Below are 26,977 nucleotides of genomic sequence, written 5' to 3'. Positions count from 1 at the left end.
TCTTTTTTTTGTTAGTAACGAGTTAATTGCTCACACTCTTATATGCTCTACTATATTTTTATTGTTAGTAATGGACTAATGCCTAATGGCACTAGCCTCTCAACATTATCTTTTGTTAACCATATTCTTTGTTTTTTTGGGTCATAAACTTGACAATCGGAAAGATTATGAAAGAGTAGCAAGATGACGACACAATTCTGATAGAAGACTTCAACATTGAAACGATTCGTAAGTAGTTTTGTTTTGGGCTTCATCGACTATTTCCTGAGCTTACGGGGGGCTAGACCCCATACACCTTCCCTCAAAAATCAGCCACTAGGTGTGCCAATGTAATTTCCGTTATCATTGTGTCAATTTTGTACTATCAACACTGGAGCTTGCGTTGACAAATGAAAAACGAGTCACAAACTTGACGGTAAAATGAAGATTTTGAAAGAGTAGCAAAATGGTGGCACATTTATGAGGAAAGCTTTGGGAACTCTAGGATTCCTTGCTCCAGTTTGTTGTGTTTTCTTCACATTCTATAATGACTGATAAACTACTATCAGTTACATAGGTCTTTTTTTTTTTTTTTCCTTTTTTTTTGTTTCTGAGGGGACATAGGTGCTAGTTAGAGGAGGAGAGTATGGTGGGTATTAATATTTAATTAAAATGAAAAATCCAGACTAATTAACTCGTGTATAATAAGTATCAGATAATCTTCCAACCCCAATTGTAATTTATTACACTCTATCTCATTTGCACAAAAAAAAAAACTCGTGTGATTACCAACCAATAAGCCATGAACCATTTTAAAGAAACAGAAATATATTTATCAATAAATGTGATGTGTGAATAGTTCAAATAACATGGCATATTGGTAATTAAATAGGCAAGGAAAATAAAAAAGAAACGAAAAAAAATTAGATGAATAACTTTTGAGCTTAAATGAATAAAAATGGATCTTAATCATAATTAAATTTAAATCTATACTTTTTTTTTTACAATTATGCCACGTAATTTGTGTTATTTATTTGAGTTGGAATCCCCAAAGAAAAATAGCCTAAGAGCAATTTATCATTTGGACTAGCTTGCAAATTTCAGAAATTCCAAGCCATTGGCTTAACCATTGGAGTCCAAATGATAAATTAGCTTGGCCAAGCAAATTAACTTAAACAAGCTAATTTGTTTGAAAAAAATTGGCCAATGAAATAATATTAAATTAAATTTTAAATATTGATTGGCAAATATGATTACATTAATATCAAGCTAGTAGCTAGCCATTGGGGTACCAAGTTACCAACTAGCTAAAAGAAAAGTAGCTTGATATATTAAGTGACATGACAAGGTAGCAATTAGCTTACCGTTGAAAATGGTCAAACGATTAATCAGCATTTTCCATGAACACCTCTTTTTCAACTCAAGTTTCTTTTTTCACCCATCCTACTAGAAACTGAAGACATCAATTCACAAATCTCAGACGAACCCTAATTAGTAGGAATCCTATGCTAAAATCATCACAAATTTTCTATTTCGTATGAGATTATCGATTCAATCGAGACCTCCCTGCAAAATCACTGTAAATCAGAGCTCTCAATTAATGGATCATTCATGGCGTCCTCACCCAATTCAAGGTAATATCTGCCCAACTTGTTCAATCTCTCACTTTCCGTTTTGTCCTCCTCACCCTCACCCTCACCCCTCTGCATATTCTGCACCTAATTTGGATCCCAATTTTCGACCAATTAATATGAATCGACCCATTTATAATAATCCGGGTGACCCATTTTATGATCCTGGGTATAGTAATCGAAACCCTAGTTTTCCTCATGCGGGGAATTTTGGGACTGGTAATGGAGGTCCATATTCAATGCAAAATCATGGTTATGGGGATGCTGAGTATATGGGGAGTGATTATAGTAATGTGAATGATAGGAGTAACAAGAGATTAAGGGTTGATGGGGGCCAGGGTGATGCCAATTATTCGTCATCGAAATTTCCGGTGGAAGATAGATTGAAATTGGTTCATGATCATGGAGTGCCGTATTCGGGTTTTGGTGGGGATATGAGAAGGTATGCCTTAGCAAGTTCAGGTTTTGATAGGAATGTTGGTGGTCGGGATCCTGGGATTCCGAGTGAGTTTGGAGTGAGACCACCGAGCAATGGGGAGATGCGTAACTCCGTGGGAGTGGGACATGGTGTTCATTATCAAAAGAATGGATTAGAATGTCAGACTGGTTATGAATCTAGGTATAGCATGAAAAGGAATGCATCGGATATCGTGGGAAATACATTTCAAAATCAGGATCCTACAAGTTTTCAACAAGGAGGAATTGGGCATGATAATGATAGGCAGTTACATGGTTATCAGCACACAAACTATGGAATTCCTCATAGTTCAAATGAGGGATTTTATGGCAGCAATGTGGAGTCAATGCATTCTAACAATGCTCCTATGCACTATGATCAGAGAAGCAATGTGCCAACATCAAACCACTATTCCAGCAGCCATCCGCCGTTTCCTTCTGCAATGCAGCAACCTGGTCAATTAAGACATGATCACGGTTCTCAACAGCACTTTAGTGGTCCAAGGCCGCCAATTGAAACTAGGCCACCCCATATTCAAGGTTATCAGGTTCCAGCTGGTAATCATATTGTTTCCACACAGCCTCATTATGGAGTCCCACATATGGATTACCAGGGAGGTTATGGTAACTCTGTTTCTGAAAACATGGGTCACTTACATGCTTCACAAGGATTTGATATGCAGCCTCCACTTCCAGCTTCTCCACCTCCCCCTCTACCTATGGAGCCACCAGGTCATTGGCCAGCAGACAACAACCCTTCATCTTCACCACCCAGAGTGTCTTCCTCGCTGTTTCCTGTTCCTGCTGGCTCATCAGTTCCAGTGCACTCTTCACATGCCCCAATTCCCAAATCTCACTCACGAGCAACTTTGCCTATGAATTCTCAACTTGGACATATGTCGCGTGGTGTGTTTCAAGGGGTGAGTGATTTCTTTTCCCCTATGCTTATAGATGTGATTATATAGTTTTTAGTGGGGTTTGGTTCTGAGATTGTCTTACTCAGTAGAAGAATGGAAGGTAGGAGAAAATATGAACCCAATGTTTTTTCTTCTGATAAACGTGCTGAAAGATGGAGTTACCCAATTCATGGCTGTTATCCTGGAATACATGTTTATGCAGCTTACTAGGGTCCCTTCCCTCCTACGTCCTAAGGAGAGTCAATTTCCGACCTCTTAGAAAATAGTTGCATCGTAACTAGAAGCAAGTGCTGCTCCTAGTGTGGCAATGTGGCTTTTATTTAGAAATAAGGGTATCTCCTGTTTGATTATTGCCTTATTGGCGACACTTGCAAATTTTGACTCTGGAATAGTTTTGGGAAGTCTGCTACTTTTTTTTAATTACTTCCCAAGTCCCAACTCCAATAAATTGTTAAATAGGCAATCTTTCTTTTTCTTTGGTAATTTTATTATAACCTTTAAGCAAAATTAATGAATATTTATAACAACATCTCAACTGAGACTGATGTTATATAAGGAGTTTCGCAATGTTATCTATCCATGAAGCTCACAATTGATTGTTAATATATGGTACTAAGTTTCTTAGTTTGACATCAGATACAAATATATGTTCTGCTTCTGCCTCAATTCCAGTGGTTCTAAAACCAACTACATACTATTAGTAGCTGTTGTTTTTTTCAATTTCTGAAAGCATTGCCTTATTGGAAACTGAAATGAAAGATTTTTTAGCTTTATGAACTTTTACCTTTCTCCAGGATCCTCAAGGCACTTCGTCATTTAGACAATATCATGGAGATGGCCGAACATTTCCATCGAAGAATAGTTTTCCAGTTAAACCAAAAGTCATAGATGCTGCTCACTTAATCAAGCCACCTCATCGAACATCTCGTCCAGATCATTTTGTGATTATACTTCGAGGCTTACCAGGTACTTTTATTGCTGGCCCCGTGTTGCTGAATCTCATGCTATCTTCTTTGTGAATTCTTCATGTGTTCTAAGTTTTCTGATGGATGTTGCCGAGTATTTTACTAGTACTTTTTTATTTGTTTGGTACCAAATTTCTTAGAACAGAAACTATCCTTCAAGCAGTATCACTTAAAGTAATTTCAAGGTACACTTTCCCCATATGTTGCAGAAGAATCAGAAGATGATATAATTTTGATTGGTCAATGGTCATACGGACTTCACCGTATCTGGTTGTTAGTTGTAACTTTTAAGTCGACCAGGTCAAAATTGAACAAAAAAGAAGCCACAGTTGAAGCGCATGTGAGGGAGAAAAGAGAATCACTCTTAATTCCTCTCAAGATTTAGAAAAAACTTTAAGAACTTAATCTCAGCTCAACTCTATATAAGAAAAAAATTATACCTAAGCCTTTTTTATAGAGGCAAACACCTAAATAAAGTTCCAGAATATTCCTGAACCTTAATACATTTGATAAACAAAATTTAACCCCTATACAGTAAAACCCAGTCGAAATCAGCTTGTGAAAACGAGTAAAAAAAAGAGTCAGTCCAGCATAAAATTAGTCCAGCAGACGTTTACCTAAAAAACTGATAATAGTCTAATACTTTGATGTTTATTTAAAAAAAAAGAGTTAGCAACAGTTCTATCTAACAACTAACATATTATCCTTAGGACTAAAAGTCTATACCAAAGAAACTAGGGAAACACATTGTAGACCTATTGCAATCTGTTGCTTGCTGTTTTAATTCCTTAAAAAGAACGAGCTATGGGCTTACTTGCTGTTTTAGTTCCTTAAAAAAAGTATGAAACTATGAAACGCCTATGTAAAATTAGTCCAGCAGACATTTATCTAAAGAAACTGATCATGCTTTGATGTTTTTTTAAAAAAAGTGTTACAACAGGTCTTTTTAACATTCTAACAACTAATAAATTATCCTTACAAGACTAAAACTCTATACCAAAGAAACTAGGGAAACACATTGTAGACCTATTGCAATATGTTGCTTGCTGTTTCAATTCCTTTGAAAGAACAATATATGGGCTTCATCAATTGTGCTGCTTTCTTGATTAATCTTGCAAGGACAATAATATTGACCAAGTGAAAAAAAAATTCTAACGAGCGCCGTGATCATACCGTAGCATGCAAAAAAAAAACACAGACCAATGAAAAGGGTGCTGCTTCATTAGCACAAAGAACAGATACAAATCCTTGCTAAGAACTTGCCACTTGATATGTGACCTAGTAACGACATGGTATAGGGGTAAACCCATTAAAATCAATCAGCTTAAGTGTCTTGCCAAAACCACAAAAACACAAAAGAGAAAAGATTGATGGAACTTTGCTGCAGCCTACAACAAACCAAGCAGGCTAAAGAACTGCTGATGAGTTTTTTTTCTTCTTCTGAATTAACCCAGTACAAATATAAATAAGTCCGTGAAAGTTTGACTGCAGTACATCTGTTCAGCAACATACCCATATCATAAAAGCTTCCATTCACTTCCATCCAACTACCCTCACTTCCCAGTATACAGTATGGCACCAAATACACAAGAAACTAAGTAACCAAAGTAGGGCAACACCATCATTCACAAAATCTATCTCAAGAAAACAGTTTAAGGAGCCATGTTCCAAAAGGCACACGTGGTTTAAACCGTGAAAATCCTTGTTCGCATAAATTGGTTTCCCTGTTTGATATTGAAAAATATTTAGGTCAATATGCATTTTCCTACTGTACGCAATGTGATAAACCTAGAGCCTTGGTTTGAGGGTTCTCGTAGAAGGTTCTTGTTTTTTGTGTCTTGGTTTGGGGGTTCCGTAGCAGGTTCTTGTTTTTCGAGTCTTTTGAGCGTTTTTGTTTGCTTGTTTGTTGCAGCATTCTGCAATTGTTTATGTTATATGACCGTTGATTTCTACAGCTTTGGTGTGTTTTAGATTACATCAGGCTGCATCTTAAAGAACTAAAGAGAATTGATAACCATTACTTCCTCTGTCCCATTTAAATAGGCCACATTCAATTTTGGGACTCCCCAAAATAACAGGCCATCCCTAATATCTTGTTAGTTATATTATGAATTTTATCATATCACTCCTACTATATTCAGAATTTGATGCTTAGGATCATTATAATATGCTTGTTCTCAGCATTCGTAAAAAATATCAAAGATAATTATGGTACTTGGAGCCAACTCCTTAAGAACGACCTCTAACGAAATGTCTAAATAAGCTCTACTAAAGTGGGACAAGGGGAATAGAAATTTATAATAGAAAGTTCCTTACAGTTTTATATTGAACATCCACAAGGTGTAACTTGTGGCATTATTGCGATCTAGTCTAATTTCTAATAATCCTTGAGTGGTTTATTGAAGTCACTTCTTTTTCTTTTCATTTTAGATCATTCGGTTTTCAAGTATCCTTCCTGCATCTGTAGAAAGTAGACTAGAAACTTAGAAACTGTTGTTCACCGAACCTTCTCTATATCTTTTTTCTCACCTTTCATTACAGCTTGGACCTCTCTCACTCAAGATTTTGTTGTGGCATTTGATTCACCATATTCTACAACCGCTTCTTATTTAAATAGTAAATACAGTAGAAAACAGCTAGCCAGTTTTGCAAGAGGGTGTAGATGTGTATTTCTCTGCAAGTTATTGATTGGGATGAGGTTTTGCGTTCTCAAGTCTTGAGTATTTGACGTGTTCTCCTCAAGTAGTATTGATCTATTAAATAAAACTCTGAAGGAAGTTCTTTCCTTGTCGAATTTCTGAGAGAAGAAAATGGCAGGAATTAGATATGCCATTTCACGCTTAAAAAAGTGGAAGTCAATTTATTACTCCCTCCGTATTTTAAAAAGAGATACACTTTGACCGACACGTAGTTTTAGGAAGTGATTTGAATTTATTAAAATAAGATGAAAGTAGGGTAGTGGGTGAATTATTTATTATAGTAAAAAAATGATGTGAGTAAGTGTGGGGACCACAAGAAAGAAAGAAATATTAATATAATTGGAAGTGGGGACCAAGACATGTCAAAAAAAGAAAGTGTATCTCTTTTTAAAATACGACCGTTTAAGGAAAGTGTATCTCTTTTTAAAATACAGAGGGAGTACTTTTCAGCTCAACTGCAATGTTGTTCTGGGAACCACTCTACTACTTCTGTAGATCTATAACCATTATGTGTAAGAAACAAAGCTCAGCATAGTTGGGCCTTAGAAATGTGTTAGCTTAACTAGGCATACTACTCTACTCTCTCCATTCTTTAATTGTCATCAATTTAGTTTTATGGATGCTCCTGGATGCCCTACAATGAATGGCTATTAACCGAAATGATGGGAAATGTCACAAAAAAAATGTTCCTTTAATTGTCTTTTTCATTTCCTAAATTTTACGACTATAGGACAGGAGTAGTAGTATTATACGTTTTTTGCAAGTACATAAATCTTATCTCCACAGTAGTATATCAAATTCAACGTTAGCTCAAAGAACAAAAGGATGTGATTCAACACTGTTACAATTTTTTTTTTGGCAGGAAGTGGAAAGAGCTACTTGGCTAAGATGTTACGTGACTTGGAGGTTGAACATGGTGGCAAAGCTCCCAGAATTCATTCCATGGATGATTATTTCATGACGGAAGTGGAGAAGGTGTGTTTCTTGCTGTTTATTCTTTTGTGTGCAATAGACTAGCCTAGGGGGAGATGTACTATTGATATGACAATATTAGTTAGTTAGGAAGAGCTGGGAGAGGATGGATGTGAGTTTGTTAGAGTTGAGAGTGGGAAGGAAATCAGAAATTACCTATATATACTATATAGAGGAGATCAGTGAAAGAAAAAAAGTTGCAGAAATTGGTTGAGTTTTTTGTTTTAGCTTTTAGTGATAGTGTCCAGGCACTTGAGGGTTTGGTGATTAGTCTCGTAGTGATGATTTAATTGCATTGCTAATACAACCATTTCCCGTTTTCTCCCCAAATTCATCTTCCTCCTCATTTCTACAAATCTGATTTTCCAGTGTATAACATTGTGTTCCACAAAGAATGTTCAGTTGCCTTGTAATTTATTATAAGAAATACTATGTAGATTATATTTCCTGTATTGTATGCTAAATTGCCAATTATATGCGTGCTTTTTATTTCATCTTATGAAGAAGTGGTTTGTTGGATGATAAATCATGCAGAAGGAGAAATACCAAACTAGCATAGTTAAAATTTCAATTTGAAGGTAGTGTTTGAATATGGATGTGATGTGAATTTGAAATCATAGTAAGTGCGCTTTTCAATAAAGGCAATCCTTGTTCAGAAGCTATTTTTGCATTACTACATCTTTTTGGAGTATTTTATTAGCATGGTAGAAGATCATTTAACAATCATTTGAATTTTCTTGTGCTCATTAGTAATCTTTTGCTGCATAGGTTGATGAGAATGAAGCCTCAAAATCTTCTGTAAGATTCAAGAAACCTTCTATGAAGAAGGTCTTAGAGTATTGTTATGAACCTGAAATGGAGGAGGTGATACTTAATTGAAAGTTTTAGCTGTCTTTAATGTGATTCTGCTTTATTTTCTGGTTTGTTTATAACTACAAATTATCTACCCATTTTTCTCGTGCTTTGTTCAAATGTTGAATTGCGAATTGTGATTGCTGCAACAGCCTTACAGATCAAGCATGCTAAAAGCATTTAAGAAGACTCTTGAGGAGGGTGCCTTCACCTTTGTAATTGGTATGGTTAATGTTACTTGATTATCCTAGTAAAAAAATTCTGATTTTAGTTCGGTATGCTTTTTCCAATCCCACATTCAGTCTATAGCATGACTTATTCTTGTTGTATGAAACCAATTTGTGTTAGGCTTTCTGTGTTATGAAATAATTCTCTGTATGTTCTTTAGAAAAATATAGGCATATATATATGTATACAAGAAGTAGCTGGGATATTATTCTTGTTCTATCAGGAACTCTCGAATTTCAGTTGTTGAGTTTAGTTGTGGGTTTTAGCGGTCATGTGGTGCAGTTGCACTGCTTTCATCTTCACTGACATCAGATGCAGTTTTCATTGGCAATTGACCCATTTGTCGCTGATTTGTTGTGCCTCGTCTTAGTGGATGACCGCAATCTGCGGGTAGCTGATTTTGCTCAGTTTTGGGCAACTGCAAAGGTATATTCTGTCTCTTTAAAACCAGTTATGCGAGCTTTGTTGTCTGTTTCAAGTTCTTTTGGGGGTCTGACAAAAGATTCTCCTCCAAGTTCAGAAGGGTAAATATCCGTGCTGGTCAATTTACCGTCATTGTTTGTTTTGGCTTTGTTTTACTTGTCTTTAGATATCATTTGGTGTTAGTTTGTGAACCTTAAGGCTCTTGCTGTAAGCCTGCAGTATAATTTTGCTACATCAACAAAGACAAGAAAATGTTATTTCTGCCTTAAGATCATCGCTGTAACTTGATATTGATGCTAATGACTTAAACTTGTTATTGGATTTGACTTTGCCGTCACCAACTGCCCTTTACTGCTTCTTTCATTTATTTTATAACTGAACTGCTCTTTCCTATTTGAGTTGGTATTTTTTTTTTGCTTTGATAGTTTGACTAATGACTGTCTTTTCTTTTTTGCTCAGAGGTCGGGTTATGAAGTATACGTGCTGGAAGCACCATACAAGGATCCAGCGGTGAGTTCCTTTAGGATGTTAATGTATTGTTAGTCATAGTTTAGGCTTCACGTGATACCTTTTAAAGTATGTCTGGCAACTGGGTATGATGCATACCTCTTGTGTAGAAATTGTGATGTCTGTTATACAGTAAGAGTTCCCTCTTTCTTACTCTTTTTCTCTCTCCTTGTTTCTTCAGCTAATGCACTGTACGTCTTAGTCTTTACTCTTTAAAAATTGGTGGGTGGGGGGGGGGGGGGGGGGGAATCCATGGACGTTGGACAGGCCTTGGCCAAAAAAAATCCCAAGTGAAGGGTGTTGGTGCATGGAAAATGGGCACTGGTGCATGTGCATGGGAGCTACTGCGTGGTCGCTGGGCATGGGGGCTGCTGCTTGGTGCTGGCATGGGCGCTGTGCTGCTGCTGGGCATGGCCCAAGCTCCACATGCCCAAGGCACAACGATCGAACCATATGCACAATGCTTGGGCGCTAAGCACATAACATGAATTAGATGGTTCCGACCACTTAGTAGGCCTCCCGAGGTCCCTTAGGATCCATGGGAAGCACCTCGATGATTTTCTTTTTCTGGGTCCGGAAAAGTCCTTTGGAGTCGAAATTGAACATACACGCAATCGGACCATTTCCGGAGAATTTTGGGACCCGGTTTCGAAAAGTCTTGAGATTTGGGGATGTATATTGGGGTCATATAAGTATATAACTATATAGGGTTATTTAGAATCATAAACGCCCATTAATCAGTCGCATAAAGGCCCTTTAAGGGCTTGTTTCAATAAAACCAGACGTAAGCAGAAAACGGCTAAAATGTCATTTAAGAGGCGAAGTAGATGGTTCTAAGCACCCAATATCCTCCGGGGGATCCATGGGGTATATGGGAAAAGACCTCTAACCTTTCCGGGTCCAAAAATGTCCAAATTTGCCAAAAATGAAGGCATACACCGTTTTATCCAAATTTGGAGGTTCCGGGACCCGTTATCCGATACTCCTAAAATTGGGGAATGTGTCCTGTGGTCATAAAGGAAGTTTGGAGTCATTGAAGCCACTAGTTGCTCCCTTAAAGACACATAATGAACTTGATTCTACAACATGCGTTTTTTTAGATAGCCAGCTAAAATGTCATGGGAAGCATTCGGACCTCTTAACTTTTCGGGGTCCGAATAAGTCCAAATTATCGTAATTTGAAGGCGTAAAACACGTGTTTTGACCAAATTTGGAGATCCCAGGACCCGTTGTTGTAACTCCTAAGATTTTGGGAATTCTATCCGGCGGTCATATAACGAATTTTGGAACCATCAAAACCCACTAATTGGTCACTTAACGTCGGTCTCGGAATGACCTTGATTCAACAAAATGGGTTTTGTAAGCCTTTATTTATATGACATTTAAAAATATTTCTTCCTTCCCCGGTACTCTTTGATAATTCAATGTAGGGTACTGCTGCTTTCCGGGGAACTGTTTCTTGCGTCATATACGTTTTTTGTTTGTTTTTTATATCTGTTAATTTCTTTTTCAGGGTTGCACTGCTAGGAATATTCATGGCTTTTCCCAGATTGATGTGGAAAAGATGGCTGCCCAATGGGAAGAAGCTCCATCAATGTACTTGCAAGTGGATGTTAAGGTTTATTCTGTGGTCCTGTTGTTTATAACTTATTCAGATTATGGATAGCCAGTTTTTTCTAACATGATATGGGTGTAATTCATTTCTGAAAGTCTATATTCCATGGAGATGATTTGAAGGAGAGCAATATAGAAGAGGTAAACAACTTTTTTCTTTATATTTTTCAAATTACGGCGAGTCTATTATTAGTGTTTTTTTTGGAGGTTTTAGAAATCTAACAGCCTATTTGGTAGGCTTGTATGTGGTAATTAAATTACAACAATGAGTTTTTATGTAATTTTTGCAAAGAAATCTCATACCAATGTCCCTACAGTGCAACTCTATCCCCGATTATGTGATTTTACATTGGAAATTCCATGAAGAAAAGCACATACTTAGTGGTGAGGAAGCATTATTGCTGCCGCATGAATTTCTTTGCAAAATTTACTTGCTTCCTCCGTTAAACAAAATTGCAACATAGCGGTTTTTAGGAGAGGAGAGAGGTAGAGAGAGAGAGATAAAAAGAGGGAACCATGTGTTGAGGACAGAGTTATAGAGAGCTGTTTGCCAAAGTAAGTAACGTTGCAATCATTTTGCAACTTCCCCAAAAGGAAAGTGTTGCATATTAAAGAACACAGGATGTATAATTTCATTACCATATGCCATTTATTATTGCCTAACAAACTGGTGTGAAGGTCTGCTTGCTGGTGTAAAGATATTTTTGCAGTTTGATCCCATGTGCTTTTGGTGTAATTTTGTTCAGGTTGACATGGACACAGAAGATGGGGATGTTGATGGAGGCTTGTTTAAGTCAGATGAGAGGGTAGCTGAGAAAACGGTTACTTCTTCAGCGGGAGACCTTGGACCTTATGGTATGATTCAGCCTTTGTTATCATATTCTGTTCCCATAGGCACATTTTCACCTTTCTAACGGGAAAGTCTTGCAAAAGTAACAATACAGTTGGGAGTGGAAACTTTTTGTCTATTTCACTTCTTAAAATTAGAAAAAAAGTGCGGAGTATATTTAACTGTTGTGATCACACTCTTTCATTTAGTGGTTATTTTTTTCTGAACGTCTTAATTTACTGAAAAATGGAAACTATGGTTGGAGACCTTAGATTTTGGGATGTATCTTCTGTTCTTGGTGGAGATATGGTTAAAAGCTGTATGCTATATGCATGTGTGACCCAAATCTTGTGATACTCTTTGGTTGATTAACTTACTTGAGCGTATGCTGGTTGCCAATTTTTATATTGCTGGATTTTTTTACTGAGTCCCTCACTAATAGTTACAATCTTTTAAAAAGGTAAAGGACCATAATGCCATGTCCGTCTTTAAAATTTTGGAAGGGCTTTAGCATTTAATTGCTCCCTTTTTTATTTTTATTATTTTATTTTATCATAATCATTTTGGAAGCGGCAATTAATTGTATGACCCAACAATCGTGCTAGAGAGGAAGGGTATATGGTTATGTTTTTGGTCTTTAAAATACAGCTTCACGGAAGGATGAGAGGAACTGGGATGCGGAGGTTGGTCACCCAACAGAAGAAGTCAAAGATTTAGGACGTAGTAAATGGTCAGGCAATTTGGATGGTGATGACGATGAGAGAACTGAAGTTTTGAAGGGCAAGGCCAATGTTCTGTCTGGATTGGTCAAAACATATGGGAGAGAAGGTAAATCTGTTTACTGGGGTGATCAGGTATGATATATTTTCTTTCAACCCTTCTATGCATCAACATGTTTGATCTGTAATCGGTCAGTAGTCATGTATAGTGGTCCCACTATTGTATATTTTGGTTGTGTATTGTTGTCTTCCTGTAATGCCTTTCAAATTTTTGAGTGTGGAACAGAAGGTTGTCCCTGTTTTACATTTGTCTATTTATAACCAGAAAGTCAGATGTGTAATCTCAAGAATGAAATTGACTGAAGGCCAACCTTTAAATGGAATTTAGTGTCCTTTTGGTTAAAAATTGAATCTCATGTGGGATTAGTTGTTGTTTCTGGGAGTAGCTTTATATGTTAAAACTTTTGTTCTATATCACTGAACAATTTGGGTGTTTCCTATGGTTAAACTCCATACCTATCTGTGATTCACATGTTATTTTCAAGCATTTTGATTGTCAAAATTCAATTTTATGTTTTCCCCTTTGATTACATTATCATTACCCCATTACCTCAAAGATCCCACAAGAAGCGGGGTAAGGGGGGTCGGGTGTACGCAACCTTACCCCCTTACCCCTGCAATTGCAGAGAGGCTGTTTCCAATTAACCCAAAAGCGATAACGGGACGACAACGGGAAGACCATCTTCTACTTCATGGAAAGGAAGCGGAGAGGTTTTAAGAGCCATTTTGATTTAGTCCATTACATCCCATAGCCAAAAGAACAAATGAATCTTTGAATCTTTCCCCTTTGATTCTCAATCAAAAAAAGGGGAAAGAAATTACAGTCTCCACTTCTAAATTAGTGCTGCCCCTTGAATTTAATTCTTTTCTTTGGCCTTGTCCTTCAAAAGATTTACCCTAAGAATTCTGATTGTGTGGCAAATTGATTAAAATTTCTAGATTTATCCGAGAGGATTGCTTAAATGGTTGCTTTTCATTCTTATTGCTGACTTGTTGTGTGACCATTCTTTAAAAATTAGCTTCATTTTCAAGTACTATATTAAGTTCAGGAGTTTCCATCTTGTAATGTCATGCAAGCAATTTCTCAATGTTGAACTACTTCCATGCTCGGGTTGCTTATTGCTTGTAGAATTCCCTTCATACTTAGGGTTGCTTGTTGCTGCTGTTTTATAGGGTGGCCGTACTGGTTTCTCCATTGGTGCTGTCAAGAAAGCAAACGTGGGGACTTTAGTCATTGGCCCTGGTGCAGGTTACAACTTGGTGGGTTTACGCACTTGAAAAACTCCGTATTTAACATCTGATATTTTCAAGTTAGTTGTGTAAAACTACAAATTTTTTGCTTCAACTTCCACAGAAGTCAAACCCGTTACCTAAAGAAGACGCAACCGGAAAATCCGCAGAGACGAAGACACATAAAGTGTTTCAAGAGAGGCTGCGAGCAGAACAAGAGTCCTTCAGAGCTGTTTTTGACAGGAGACGGCAACGTATTGGAGGTCTTGTTGCAGAAGAGGATTGATGTGCCATATTAAATTTTGTAGTTAATCCCTTTGATTAGGATTATGCCAATTTCCTTGTTATATATTAACATTGTATTTCCTGCCCCTACTCTCCGATTCTTCGGAGGTTTTGTATGTAATCATGTCCAATTAAGATCTTCTAAGCAAAATCAATAATGAGGTTTGGCTAAGCTTATGCAATTATCGATAATTTCGAATGGCAGAAAGCGTGAAACCAACAAAATCCACTTTCGTTTTTGTACATTGAAAAGTTCATGTCTTATTATGTTTTTTATCATACTAAAACTAATAGTTCTCATGGTGAATGTTTGTGTGGAAGTAGGGCTTTTTGTTCATGGGGTTTGGTTGTTAGTTGGTTCTAGAGAGTTAATTTTTCATTTAATTCTCATTTTAGGTTAGCGGTTAGATTTATTCTGGTTGCTTTCAAAATCCTTTATTTAAGCGCTGCTCCTCAATTTTTGGGGGTTCATAGCATGCTTTCTGAGTCATGGGCAATGACTCTTTTTGGTGAGCAAAGTGTTTCGCTTATAATGTTGTCTCAACCAACTCGTGAAGGTTCTTTTCTTCCCCTTCTTTTCTTGTCTGTCAAGTGTCATAGGTTTCCAGAGATCTCTCATACAGTCTACCATTCCAGCTTCGGGTTTGTCCTCGACGAAGAAATGACAACCAAATGTGGAAATAAACCACTGGTTTTGAGCAACCAGGGAATACAAGGAGAAGCAACTAATTCTTTTGTGTTAATTAGTTTTTGTATAATAGCTACTAAAGCCCAGTGTAATGTTTTGGTAGCTTTTAGTTATAGGTTGTAATCATGTTTTTAAGTTCTATGCAAATTTAAGCCTATGTCAAAAAAAAAAAAAAGTAGTTCTCACGTTTTTTTTTTTTTTGAGGGCAAAGTAGTTCTCACGTTATCCTTGATGATAATCCAATAATTACTCCAGAGAAAGATTACAACAGTTAAGTTTTCAATTAGCGAGGTGCGATTACGGTATTGTATGGTCTTATACATGAAATGATTTCATTTTTTTCATTAAAACCAAAGCTATACATTGCTTGATTTTGTTCATACATTTCTCTCTTTGTTCTTTCCTTTATTTTTAAGCAAGAATTACACGTAAAAACAAAGCATTTGGGACGGTATAACTAGAACATACTCCTTACAACACAGTCCATTTAACTGCTGTTTACTCGTCTCCCATTAATCACAAAGTAGCTTAATTAGGTAGATAATCCTAATTTAGCATGGAAAGCCTTCCCTACACTTAAGGGCACCGGCAAAGCGTGTGAGGCGCTTGACGTAACTTCCCGGTTTAGCTTTGATCATATCTTGTCTTGTGTAGGAGAATTTCTTTGATAGATCTCCAGACTGGTTGAAGAATGCTCCATTCAACATTATATCTTCATCCGACGTCCATAGCCAATCCTTCCACAAATTGTATGGTGTATATTCCCTCTTGGTCACCTAATATTCATCATTATCAAAACTTTAGCTTATAGGTTCAATCTAATTTTAGTCACAAAATTCATCATAATTAGGGATGAAATTATGGAAAGGTCGGGTTCAGATTGGGTGGATCACCCGCTCCATCTGTCACCTGGTTTATCCATCAACCATATTCTATCCATCCATCACTTGCTGGCGAATTGAGTGGATTGGGTGATTTTCGGATGAAAATTATTAGATCATTAAAAAAAATTACCACCTAATAATTAATTAACCCAAAAGTGCATATTTCTAGGTTTACTTATGACACATAAAGCTACTTCTCATCAGTATATTACCAAAAAGTTCAATAAACACCAGCTTAAACAAATAATCATGCTTTCTAAAAAGAAATGAAGACTATTATGTTCAAAATAAAAGTAAAAATAATATATATTTGGTTAATGGGTGATGGGATAAACCAAAAAATATCACCTAAATCCGATCCGCATCTATCACCCCGTTTTCATCTATTTAATTCAGATTTTCTTCCGTTTAATTTTATCGGGTGATTAAGTTATTGGATCATCCACTAGATTTGTCGGTCCTTAATCATAGTGTTTTAATATATAGGTCGTAATATGATGAATGTTTAGTTCGCATTTTATCGCAAAATAACATGTCACATTCGCAAAATAATGATCATATAACATTCAAGTTATAATGGTACCTCTTTAGCAAATGGATTAGGAGGGGCGATGAATCGATTTCCATGAGAAATGATAGTAGGGTTTTGGCTTCCACCAATGGCATACATTTCCCAATGAGTGTAGTCATTGTTAAGGACATGGAAGAATCCGAATCTGCATCTTGGCATTCTTTGTATCAAACGCTTTCCGAAATGGTTGAAGGCTAGTGTTACTTGCATTATTTTGTCTTTTGTGGACGTATCTCTTGCTCCAAACAACATCACCTATGCATCAATAATGTACATTCATTAGTCATTACGTAATACTTTTAAGAACGTGCACAATTTCTAATCATTACACTAAATATGACACGGCACCGGCCCGGCCCGGCCCGAGGCACGAAAAAAAGTAAAAAATGATCCATCACCAAAAATGCCCCGACCGACACAAAAAAAGCACGATCCGACTCAAGTACGAAATCGTGGGCTGGATCCGGTCCAAATTTTTTGAAAAAAGCACGATACGACGCTTTAATTAAGTAATATTAGGCTCCACGAAGGCACAACCCGACTCAAGCTCGAAGTCGTGGGCTGGACTAGGGCCAATTTTTTTTTTTAAAAAAACACGACACGACAAATCACGCTAAATTAAGTAAAATTAGGCTCCATAAAGGCACGGTCCGACCCAACACGAGGGAATTGAACGTGAGCTTGAACCGTGCCTGGTCCGTCTTTTTGAAATTTTCAGCACAACCCGGACCGACACAAAACAAGTGGACTTTACGTGGGTTGAACCTGTTCAGACTCAAGGACGTAGGCTGAACATGAAGCACGACCCAATCCAACCCACAACCATCTTTAGATTGCACTAGTTAACATCGATCCTTTATATCCTTGCAATTGGTCGATAAAGTCTTGGAGATCTATGGACTATGGTATGCATGCAAGACCTGTAATCGAATTCTGTCTACACGACTAGCTATATATTTGTGGCTTGATCTCCATGCACCCGGAAAAATAGAGTAGGGAGAGAGTTAATTAGGTTATATACTTACATCATTGTGGTCAGTGAAGTGGCAATTAGAAATGGTAATAGCAGTAGAAGCCTCAATAGCATCAATCAAACCATCCATACATCTAGACATGGAAACATGATCAATCCAAATATTAGTAGACCCAAATATGGATATACCATCACCATCACTAGCCGTCCTAAACCCGTAATGGCTAATAGAATCTCGTATCATCCCTCCATTTCCCGTCTTAATATCATGTATGTGTACACCATGTATGATCACATTGTCCACAAATTGTAACATTAACCCGGCCCCGCCGGCTATGTGTACGTGCCCACCCCGGCCATCTATCGTCTTGTTGCTCGACACGATTAGCTCTTCGGCTAGCCTAATAACCATGCCATGTTTGAAGGTGATCCAAAGTGGTCCGTCTTGGATCACTGCATGACGTAGGGTTCCTGGCTTAGGGTTCACCATGTCATTATCCGAGTTATCGCTGACCACGTAGATTCGTCCGTTTTTACCCCCGGTGGTCTTGTGCCCGAACCCACGGGCGCATTCGGTTAACTTTTGGCGGTTCCGGGCCCACTTCTTGTCACACCTCCAACACCGGTCTATTGGGTTGGCAGCTAGACATGCACCACTAAACTTCCTTAGGGCTCTTCTTGTATTGTTGGTCTCATGTAAATCATCACTGTGTCATCAAACATATAACACAATTGTTATTACTAATAACAACTATTGACTTATATATATATGGACCTACAGATTTGCTAGAATGAGAAATGAGAAAAGTCAACCAGAATATGTCACATCACCCGGAGAAAAATATGGGGTGGGGGATTGAGAATTTTAGATGTATAAACATATTCTGGTTGGCTTTTCTCATTTCTCATTTCTCATTCTAATCAATCTTTATGGACCTATTCTTGCAAAGTTGTAATTAATAAGCCACAAAAAAGTATTAGGATCATTTGGGATAATTATTTCTAGCTATTGACAATTAGGATGAATAATATATATCGGTGATTCAACACTGTGTACTTATTTCCAATAGAAAAAAACTTAATTTTTTTTCTATCTAGGAATCGTCTAGACTCGAAACCTAGGCCTCTAGGTCCTGTATAGGACCGGGCCGGGCATTGTAAGAAAAGATAGATGGATTATAACATACTTGCGGACTTCTTTGTGAAAATCGTGACAAAGTTCGTGTGGATCGGTATGGTAAGCCTTAGCTGCATTCTCCTTAGCTTCCAGCTCACGGGCTTTCCAATGGTCATCGTAATCACCAATGTTAGCCTGTACAGGGTGAAGGGGGACGATCGATACAAACACGAACACAAACACAAACACGACGAACAAGAACTTATTAAGTATTGTAACTTTTATCATTATATGTTTTTTCCTTCTTATCTCCTACAAATATTTTTTTTTCTTTTTATGTATAAGTATTTTAATTTTTTTCTTTTCGGTTTTTTTTTTTAAAAAAAGAAATCTATTATTGAATCCTCCAAGATCGAAAATTCATTATTGTTAGTTGGAAATGGAGGTATAAAGAACGGAAATTCTAAAACAAGGGAAGAAAGGAAATGGGAAGCAGAGAGAGAAGGAAGGTGATTATCACAAAATATGGTTAGTTTAAAAATAGAAGATTAGTAGACCACAAATGATTAGTGGATATCCAAAACTTATTTAAGGGACATTAGTTTTATTTTTCACGTTTTAATAATATTTTGTCAATTGTAACCTTGAGAATCGAGTGTAGAATAAAAATATAAAATCCTCGCATTAATTTCCCCTTGTGTGGATATCAACTAACTTAATCAGTTAATTGGTTAAACTCAGCTCTTTCGATTGCGGTTGTATAATTTGCCCTTCGTGGTTCTTTTTACAACTCATTTTCCCTTGTGGAAAAGGAAAGTTGTAAACATTGTTTGATTAGAGATGCATAACGTTTTTCTTCTTCTTTATTGTTGACTAATTAATGGTTCATTTGACTCACCATTCAACTATTTTCAACCAATAATAACTTGCTATAGAGAATGTAATGAGGTTGCTCATCGTCTTGCTAAATAGGCCGTGACTTTCTTTAGTGACGAGGTTTGGCTTGACAGGGGTCCTCCTTGAATCTCCAATTTGGTTGTATCGGACTTTCCAAACATTACTTCTTAATAAACTCTACCCTAACTTGATCCATTTAGCCAAATCGGAGCCTGGAAGAAAAAGGATTTTGTATTTGCACATAATTTGCATGATTAAGATAGCATTTAAATTTCATTATGACTAATCTGTTTGTTATCCAAAGTAAGTTGTTACAACAAGTAAGAAAGCAAAGAATCATCCTCTTTTATTGTTTTTTAAATCTTGAAACAGACTTCAGCAATCAGGTTTCAGACACCAAAGCCAACACCCAAAGCTTGGCATAAAGCAATGCATTAATCCACAAGTAAAGCTTTCTCTTGAATCTGAACATATATACATGTTAAAAGTGCACACAAACAGCTAAGAAGTTTCCTTATTTAGTACTAGTACTATATAACTTGAACACATCCATCCATCACCATAAATCGCGGTACCTTCCTGCAAGACTTTGAGATCGAAAAATGGCAGATTTCAGAAGGCGAAACTGGGTCATGCGACCTAAGACACCCATGGCTCCTCGTCTGATAGACGAACAGATCATCCCCTCTTCAGGCTGGACTGACTTCTCTGAATTTCATTGCCTCCTTGTTGATCTCCCAGGTTAGATCATAAAATTCACCACTTCAGTTTTTTACTTCCTGTACTCAGATTATGTCAGATTCTGTTACATCATATATTCTTGTAATGTTATGGCTAACTAGAACATATAGTTAACATACATGAGATGGTAATTTTCTTTCGAAGGTTTTAAGAAAGACGACATCAAGCTGAATGTGGATGAATCTGGGACTATAGTAGTTAAGGGAAGGAGAAAAATAGGGGAGGAAAAACAGGTGCATTTTGAGAAGACCTTTGATGTGCCAGAAGATGGAGACATTAAGAGTGTAAGTATGGTTTTTGATGGAGATACATTGAGAGTGAGTGTTCCAAAGGTGGCGAAAACAGAAAAGATCAAACCAAATGATGATCTTGGAGCTTCAAGCAGAAACATTAATGAGAAGGATGCAGAAGAGTACAGTCCCCCTGCCTTAAGTTCAAGCAGTGACAATAAACCAGAAGAATTTAAGACCCTTGCTTCTGCAAACAGCATCACCAATGAAAAACCGGAAGAATATCAGAAAGAACAGATGACAGAGAAACAGGATGAAGTTCAGAAAGAACAGATGACAGAGAAACAGGATCAAGTTGAGAAAGATAAGAATGATTGTGATCAAGGGAAAGAGAAAGAATCTGAGAGCCCTACAGAAGAAAACACAGAGAAGAAGAATGAATGTCAGAGAAAACAGAATGATCAAGGGAAAGAGAAAGAACCCGAGAGCCCTGTAGAAGAAAACACAGAGAAACCGAATGAATGTCAGAAAGAACAGAATGATCAAGGCGAAAAGAAAGAGAGTTCAAAGACATCTGTAATGGGGAAGATCATTGAGAACAAAGGGATTCTTATAGCGTCTATTATATCATTTACACTTGGGGTTTTACTGTCTAATAAAATCCACCCATCATCACCTCCTAAATAAATTAACTTAAAAACCCTGAATCTTGTCCTGCTTCATCATGATTTGTATTGTTTGTTCTGCATTAATCTCAAGAAAATTCTCCTGTACAATGATCAAGATTTGTTTATTAGACGTAAAAGTCATTTTCAGTTGAAGATTTTACATAATGTAACTGTGTCATATTTGAAGTTATATATGCATAGAGACTTAGAAGTTTATATTACATTTGAACACTTAAATCTAATGGGACTGTTAAGGCCATCAGAATCGGAATTCTTATATGACAATACGTACACCATCCCCTCGAAAACCTTGTCTAGCATTCTTGTTAGCTGTTAAGGAAATGAGAAGGAGGAGCTGCACATACTTCAGAATCAAATATATTCGTTATCAATGTACGAAAGCAAACAGAATTTTTACTTTACCTATTTTGGAGGATCTGATTCTCACAACAGTTCTCCAATCTCCACGAATCCACTACAGAGAAAAGGTTTTTTTCTTACCTATGAGAAGGGTGGAGAAGCTTCTTTGGGATTTGGGGCTGAAAAGTACAGATTGAAAAAAGTTAACTCTTCTAGTTTAAGAGTGAAGTTTTCAGAAGTCCTTAATAAACACTTCTTATACAAGATACAATTATACAAAGCATCCTCCTAGACCCTAATCTTAGTTTGTTAAAAGTATGGATGACTTATCTTAGATTGACTTCTTTCTTGCTAATTATAGACAGAAGCTACCAGAAAACAAAGAGAACGCGACATAAAAATTTAGGAACACTGTTTTCTTAAAAAGATATAGGAGCTCTAAAAGTTCACTTTTCCATCAGATATGACTCATATGACTATTGTTCAAGACATCGAAACTTCCAGTATAAATTTCTGATAGTGCCAAAATTCAGAGGCAAATTTGATCACGGTTAGTCAATAATGAGTTCTTGCTCAAGGGAAAATCAACGCGAAGATAATACTCCGTAATAAAGTATGAGTTATTCTGACCTGATATAATCCTAAGGCCTAAAACATAATCCAGAAAAAGGTAAGGTATTTGACAATGATCAGTTTCTTTCTTTCAGAAGAATAATTAAAGGAGATGCCTTTTGCACTTGAAAAAAACCCCTTTATGCAAAATCTTTATACAGAACATAAAAAAATCGAAATGAAATAAAAAGCAGATATCAAGCTTACTCATAGCCTTAAAATTTTGAGGTGGAATCATATGCTTTGCACACACACAGGCATCTGAAATCTGAACCTTTCCCTTTGGCATATCACTTCCTGGTTGTGTAATCTTCAATCTTCCAATTTCCCAAATTCTTTCCGTCTTACTGCATTACAATTTACAACTTATTAATCGAACTGAGAATCTCGTTAAAACAATTTTTTGGCACATTCTACCGTATTCAATCCGAGTGTTCATTAGCCCTATCGTGACATACTGACCTGACATTATGCAAAACTCCAAAATGCATTATTGACAATGCTCTAATTCTACCCTACATAGATAGTACATACTTGTATTCTAATATCTTACCCTGTTACATAATTACAGTTAGTTAACACAACATATGCCGTTGTTTTTTCGCGGTCTGCCATTTATCTTCTTCACCATTGTAGGATTAAACATTATACAGTCATACTTCATACAGACATAAACCAAACAGACTGTAATATGAAAGACAGAATTCCAAATCTTGAAACCGTAGACTGTATTATGCTACCCTAGACACTTATGTTCTAATTTCAAACCTGTTACATAATTACAGTTAGTTAACAGTCTTAACTCTTAACACAACATATAAAAAAGACAGATTTGGAAATCATGAAACCATAATCAAAGGGAAGGAAGCTGATTACAAAACCAAAAAGCAGGGAACCTGAAATATATTTATATTTATATTTATAAATAATAATAATAATAAAAAAAAAAAAACAAAAAGGCCCAAATATCTATAGACAGTCTATGCAAAACCTTCAAGACAAGAATAGAATCTCAAAAAAAAAAAAAAAAAACCAAAAAAACATTCCATCAAATCTGAACACGCTTATACACATATTTCAAGCCCAAACCCCAGGAAAACAGGAAAATTAACAAAAACATAAACAAAACACCAACACTAATTTCTAAAAAAGAAAAACAGTGCCACCCTTTTCCTCCCCCACTATCAACGGCAATCTTGTCTATCCTTGCAACAAAAAAGAGGGTCTCATAACTCATAAGTTCATTTACAATGAAGGCATGAGCTCGTCACCACCACCGCCTCAGCCTACAACAGACCCTCAGGGAGGAGGAGGAGGAGGAGGAGGAGAGCAAAGACTTGTTCGGAGATTGGTGATCGAGGTGGTTGATGCTCGAGACTTGCTCCCTAAGGACGGCCAAGGAAGTTCGAGTCCGTATGTGGTGGTTGATTTTGATGGGCAAAGGAAACGAACTTGTACCAAGTACCGGGACCTTAACCCGACTTGGAATGAACCGTTGGAGTTCATGGTTTCCGACCCGAATACCATGGATTTCGAGGAGCTTAATGTCGAGGTGTATCATGATAAGCGAATGTCGTCACCTTCAGGGGCTGCAAGGAAGAATCATTTCTTAGGGAGAGTGAAGCTGTACGGTTCACAGTTTTCTAGGAGAGGGGATGAAGGGTTGGTTTACTTTCCGTTGGAGAAGAAGAGTGTGTTTAGTTGGATTAAAGGGGAGATTGGGTTGAGGATTTATTATTATGATGAGGTTGTTGATGTACCTCCTCCGCAGCCGCCTCAAGGGGAAGGTGGTGGGGGAGGACCTCCGCCGCAAGAGATGGCGGAAGTTCAACCGGAACAAAGGAAGGAAGATGAGCAAGGGAGAGTGATGGAGGTAATGCAACAACCAATGCCGACTGATATTGCAATGGAGGCTGCTGGGAATGGACCTTACCCTCAAGGGCACGGTCCTCCACCGAATGTGATGGTTGTTGAGGAGGGTCCTCCGCAGCAACAACCACCTATGACGGGTGGTGCTACAACGGAAACAATTATTCACCACCATGATGGTTATCCCCCGCCGCAGCAGCCTGATCAATACCACCCTCAAGGACCTCAACCCCACCACTACCCACCACCAGAAATGCACGGTCCTCCGCCGGAGCTTATTCGGCGAATGGCGGCTCATAAAAGAACAGCACCACCAGGGGAGTATGCTCCAAGGGTAATCTCCGGGAAATTCGTCTCCGAAACAGAGAAGATATCGGCGTTTGACCTTGTTGAGCCAATGCAGTACTTATTTGTGAGGATTGTAAAGGCCCGTGGGTTAACTCCGAATGAAAATCCATTTATCAAAATCCGAACATCAAATCAGTCTCTCCGGTCAAAACCTGCCGCCTATCGTCCGGGAGAGCCACCGGAAAACCCAGAGTGGCAGCAGGTTTTCGCAGTCTCATCTCCTTCAACCTCCGCTGCCGGGACACTGGAAATCTCCATATGGGACTCGGCGACGGAGAGATTCTTAGGAGGGCTTTGTTTCGACCTCTCGGACGTGCCGGTGAGAGACCCGCCCGACAGTCCGCTGGCCCCGCAATGGTACCGTCTAGAGGGAGGGGAAGGTGTTTCAGGGGATGTGCAGATTGCGGTTTGGATGGGAACGCAGGCCGATGACTCGTTCCCTGAAGCGTGGACTGCGGACGCGCCACCGCAGCAGCCGAGCGGGTCGTTTACTCGGGCCAAGGTGTATCAATCTCCGAAGTTGTGGTACCTCCGTGTGACTGTGATTGAGGCTCAGGACCTCCACATTCCGCCCAATCTTCCTCCGTTAACAGTGCCGGATATTCGGGTCAAGGCTCAGTTGGGTTTTCAGTCGGTGAGGACGAAGCGCGGGTCTATGAGTGCTCACGGTGGGGCCGCGGTGCACTGGAACGAAGACCTGATTCTCATTGCAGGGGAACCGTTGGAGGAACAGTTGATTCTGTTAGTGGAGGATAGGACTAGCAAGGATCCTATGCTTTTAGGACATGCTATTGTTCCTGTGGGTTCAATTGAGCAACGGATGGATGAGCGCCACGTGGCAGCCAAATGGATTACGTTGGAGGGTGGTGGAGGTGGTGGGGGTGGTGGTGGTGAGGGGCCGTACGGTGGGAGGGTTTTTTTGAGGTTGTGTTTGGAAGGAGGGTATCACGTGCTTGATGAGGCTGCTCACGTGTGTAGTGATTACCGACCGACCGCGAAACAGTTGTGGAAGCCTCCGGTTGGGATATTAGAGCTCGGTATTCTTGGGGCCCGCGGCCTACTTCCGATGAAAACCAAGGGTGGAGGTAAGGGTTCCACGGATGCTTATTGTGTGGCTAAGTACGGAAAGAAGTGGGTCCGGACCCGGACAAGTACGGATAGTTTTGATCCGAGGTGGAACGAGCAATACACGTGGCAGGTTTTCGACCCGTGTACGGTGTTGACGATCGGAGTATTTGACAATTGGAGGATGTTTGCGGACCCCGGGGAGGAGAAGCCCGACTACCGGATCGGAAAAGTTCGTATTCGGGTGTCTACATTGGAGAGTAACAAGGTGTATACCAACTCCTACCCTCTTTTGGTATTGCTCCGAACCGGGCTTAAGAAAATGGGTGAAATCGAGTTGGCAGTCCGATTCGTGTGCCCGTCTTTGTTACCCGAAACATGTGGAGTCTATGGGCAGCCACTACTTCCACGTATGCATTATCTCCGTCCGCTCGGGGTGGCCCAACAAGAGGCTCTTCGTGTGGCAGCCACTAAGATGGTAGCAGCTTGGTTAGCCCGGTCAGAGCCCCCACTTGGGCCTGAAGTAGTCAGGTACTTGTTAGATGCAGATTCACATACATGGAGCATGAGGAAAAGCAAAGCTAATTGGTTCCGGATCGTAGCCGTCCTCGCTTGGGCAATCGGGTTAGCCAAATGGTTAGACCGTATTCGAAGATGGAGAAACCCATTAACCACAATTTTAGTCCACATTCTTTACTTGGTTCTAGTTTGGTATCCAGACTTGGTAGTCCCAACCGGATTCCTCTACGTTTTCCTAATTGGAATATGGTACTACCGGTTCCGACCCAAAATACCCGCGGGTATGGATACCCGGCTATCACAAGCGGAAACGGTAGACCCCGACGACCTCGACGAAGAATTCGATACAATCCCAAGTTCGAATCCGGGAGACATAATCCGCGTCCGGTATGACCGGTTGAGAATCTTGGCAGCCCGGGTGCAAACCGTGTTAGGCGATTTAGCGACCCAAGGGGAACGGGTCCAAGCCTTAGTAAGCTGGCGAGACCCGCGGGCTACGAAGCTGTTTATAGGGGTGTGTTTAATGATCACAATAACACTCTATGCAGTACCACCAAAAATGGTAGCAGTAGCACTTGGGTTTTATTTTTTGAGGCATCCCATGTTTAGAGAACCAATGCCTCCAACTAGTTTAAACTTCTTTAGAAGGCTACCAAGCTTGTCTGATCGATTAATTTAGACCATTTTTCATCATTTTTTTAACCACTTTTTCCCTAATCTTTTATGTAAACAAAGATTTATAAATATAGGAAAATGAAATTTAGGTTTTAGGGGGAAATTTGGGAAACATTTTTGTGGGTTTGAAAAGGGTTTGGTCTTGGAATAATGTAGGGTACTAATAAGTACATTGGGAGGTGTGAAAGTGAGTTGAAAAAATGGGAAAAAGGTTTGGGATTGAACCTGATTGCCTGACAAGTAGGGATTGACATGAGGAGAAGAAGGATACAAAGGTGGGGGCAAATTTTGGATGCCAGATTATATGGTGTAATATTGTCCCCATAATATTTGTACATTTGCAAGGGGGTGTTCGATTTTATACTATGGTTATGAACATTTTCTTGTAATTGCA

At 38.5% G+C, this 26,977-nt stretch overlaps 4 protein-coding genes across 5 annotated transcripts; 3 read left to right on the top strand and 1 right to left on the bottom strand.

Moving 5' to 3' along the window:
* The first annotated feature begins 1,377 nt into the window (after nt 1-1,377).
* On the top strand, nt 1,378-14,538 carry LOC110790498 (uncharacterized). 2 transcript variants are annotated; one of them, XM_056829280.1, is made up of 13 exons: nt 1,378-2,986; nt 3,778-3,949; nt 7,510-7,622; nt 8,388-8,483; nt 8,624-8,693; nt 9,070-9,125; nt 9,582-9,632; nt 11,143-11,247; nt 11,340-11,384; nt 11,990-12,098; nt 12,721-12,900; nt 14,025-14,111; nt 14,206-14,538. In XM_056829280.1, the coding sequence occupies exons 1-13, from the start codon at nt 1,517-1,519 to the stop codon at nt 14,223-14,225; spliced, it is 2,574 nt and encodes an 857-aa protein (XP_056685258.1). In that variant the 5' UTR covers nt 1,378-1,516; the 3' UTR covers nt 14,226-14,538. The 2 variants fall into 2 exon arrangements, with proteins under 2 accessions (XP_056685258.1, XP_021850979.2); XM_021995287.2 differs by having other exon boundaries at nt 1,380-2,986; nt 12,721-12,926.
* Nucleotides 14,539-15,314: 776 nt separating this feature from the next.
* On the bottom strand, nt 15,315-19,061 carry LOC110790510 (pectate lyase). The gene is made up of 4 exons (XM_021995302.2): nt 18,670-19,061; nt 17,535-18,189; nt 16,522-16,764; nt 15,315-15,830 (listed from the first exon to the last, which is right to left on the bottom strand). Exons 1-4 carry the CDS (start codon nt 18,885-18,887, stop codon nt 15,606-15,608), a joined length of 1,341 nt encoding a protein of 446 aa, XP_021850994.1. The 5' UTR covers nt 18,888-19,061; the 3' UTR covers nt 15,315-15,605.
* A 1,030-nt stretch (nt 19,062-20,091) lies between these two features.
* On the top strand, nt 20,092-21,356 carry LOC110790497 (inactive protein RESTRICTED TEV MOVEMENT 2). Its single transcript, XM_021995286.2, has 2 exons — nt 20,092-20,237; nt 20,382-21,356. The coding sequence occupies exons 1-2, from the start codon at nt 20,099-20,101 to the stop codon at nt 21,152-21,154; spliced, it is 912 nt and encodes a 303-aa protein (XP_021850978.2). The 5' UTR covers nt 20,092-20,098; the 3' UTR covers nt 21,155-21,356.
* Nucleotides 21,357-23,040: 1,684 nt separating this feature from the next.
* Nucleotides 23,041-26,961, top strand: LOC110790496 (protein QUIRKY). Its single transcript, XM_021995285.2, has one exon. It carries the CDS (start codon nt 23,366-23,368, stop codon nt 26,585-26,587), a length of 3,222 nt encoding a protein of 1,073 aa, XP_021850977.2. The 5' UTR covers nt 23,041-23,365; the 3' UTR covers nt 26,588-26,961.
* Nucleotides 26,962-26,977: the final 16 nt, after the last annotated feature.

This window comes from Spinacia oleracea, chromosome 5, assembly GCF_020520425.1.
Source record: "Spinacia oleracea cultivar Varoflay chromosome 5, BTI_SOV_V1, whole genome shotgun sequence".
Taxonomy (NCBI): Eukaryota; Viridiplantae; Streptophyta; class Magnoliopsida; order Caryophyllales; family Amaranthaceae; genus Spinacia; species Spinacia oleracea.
The sequence above is the reverse complement of the archived record's forward strand: the minus strand, read 5'-3'. Positions and strand labels throughout refer to the sequence as shown.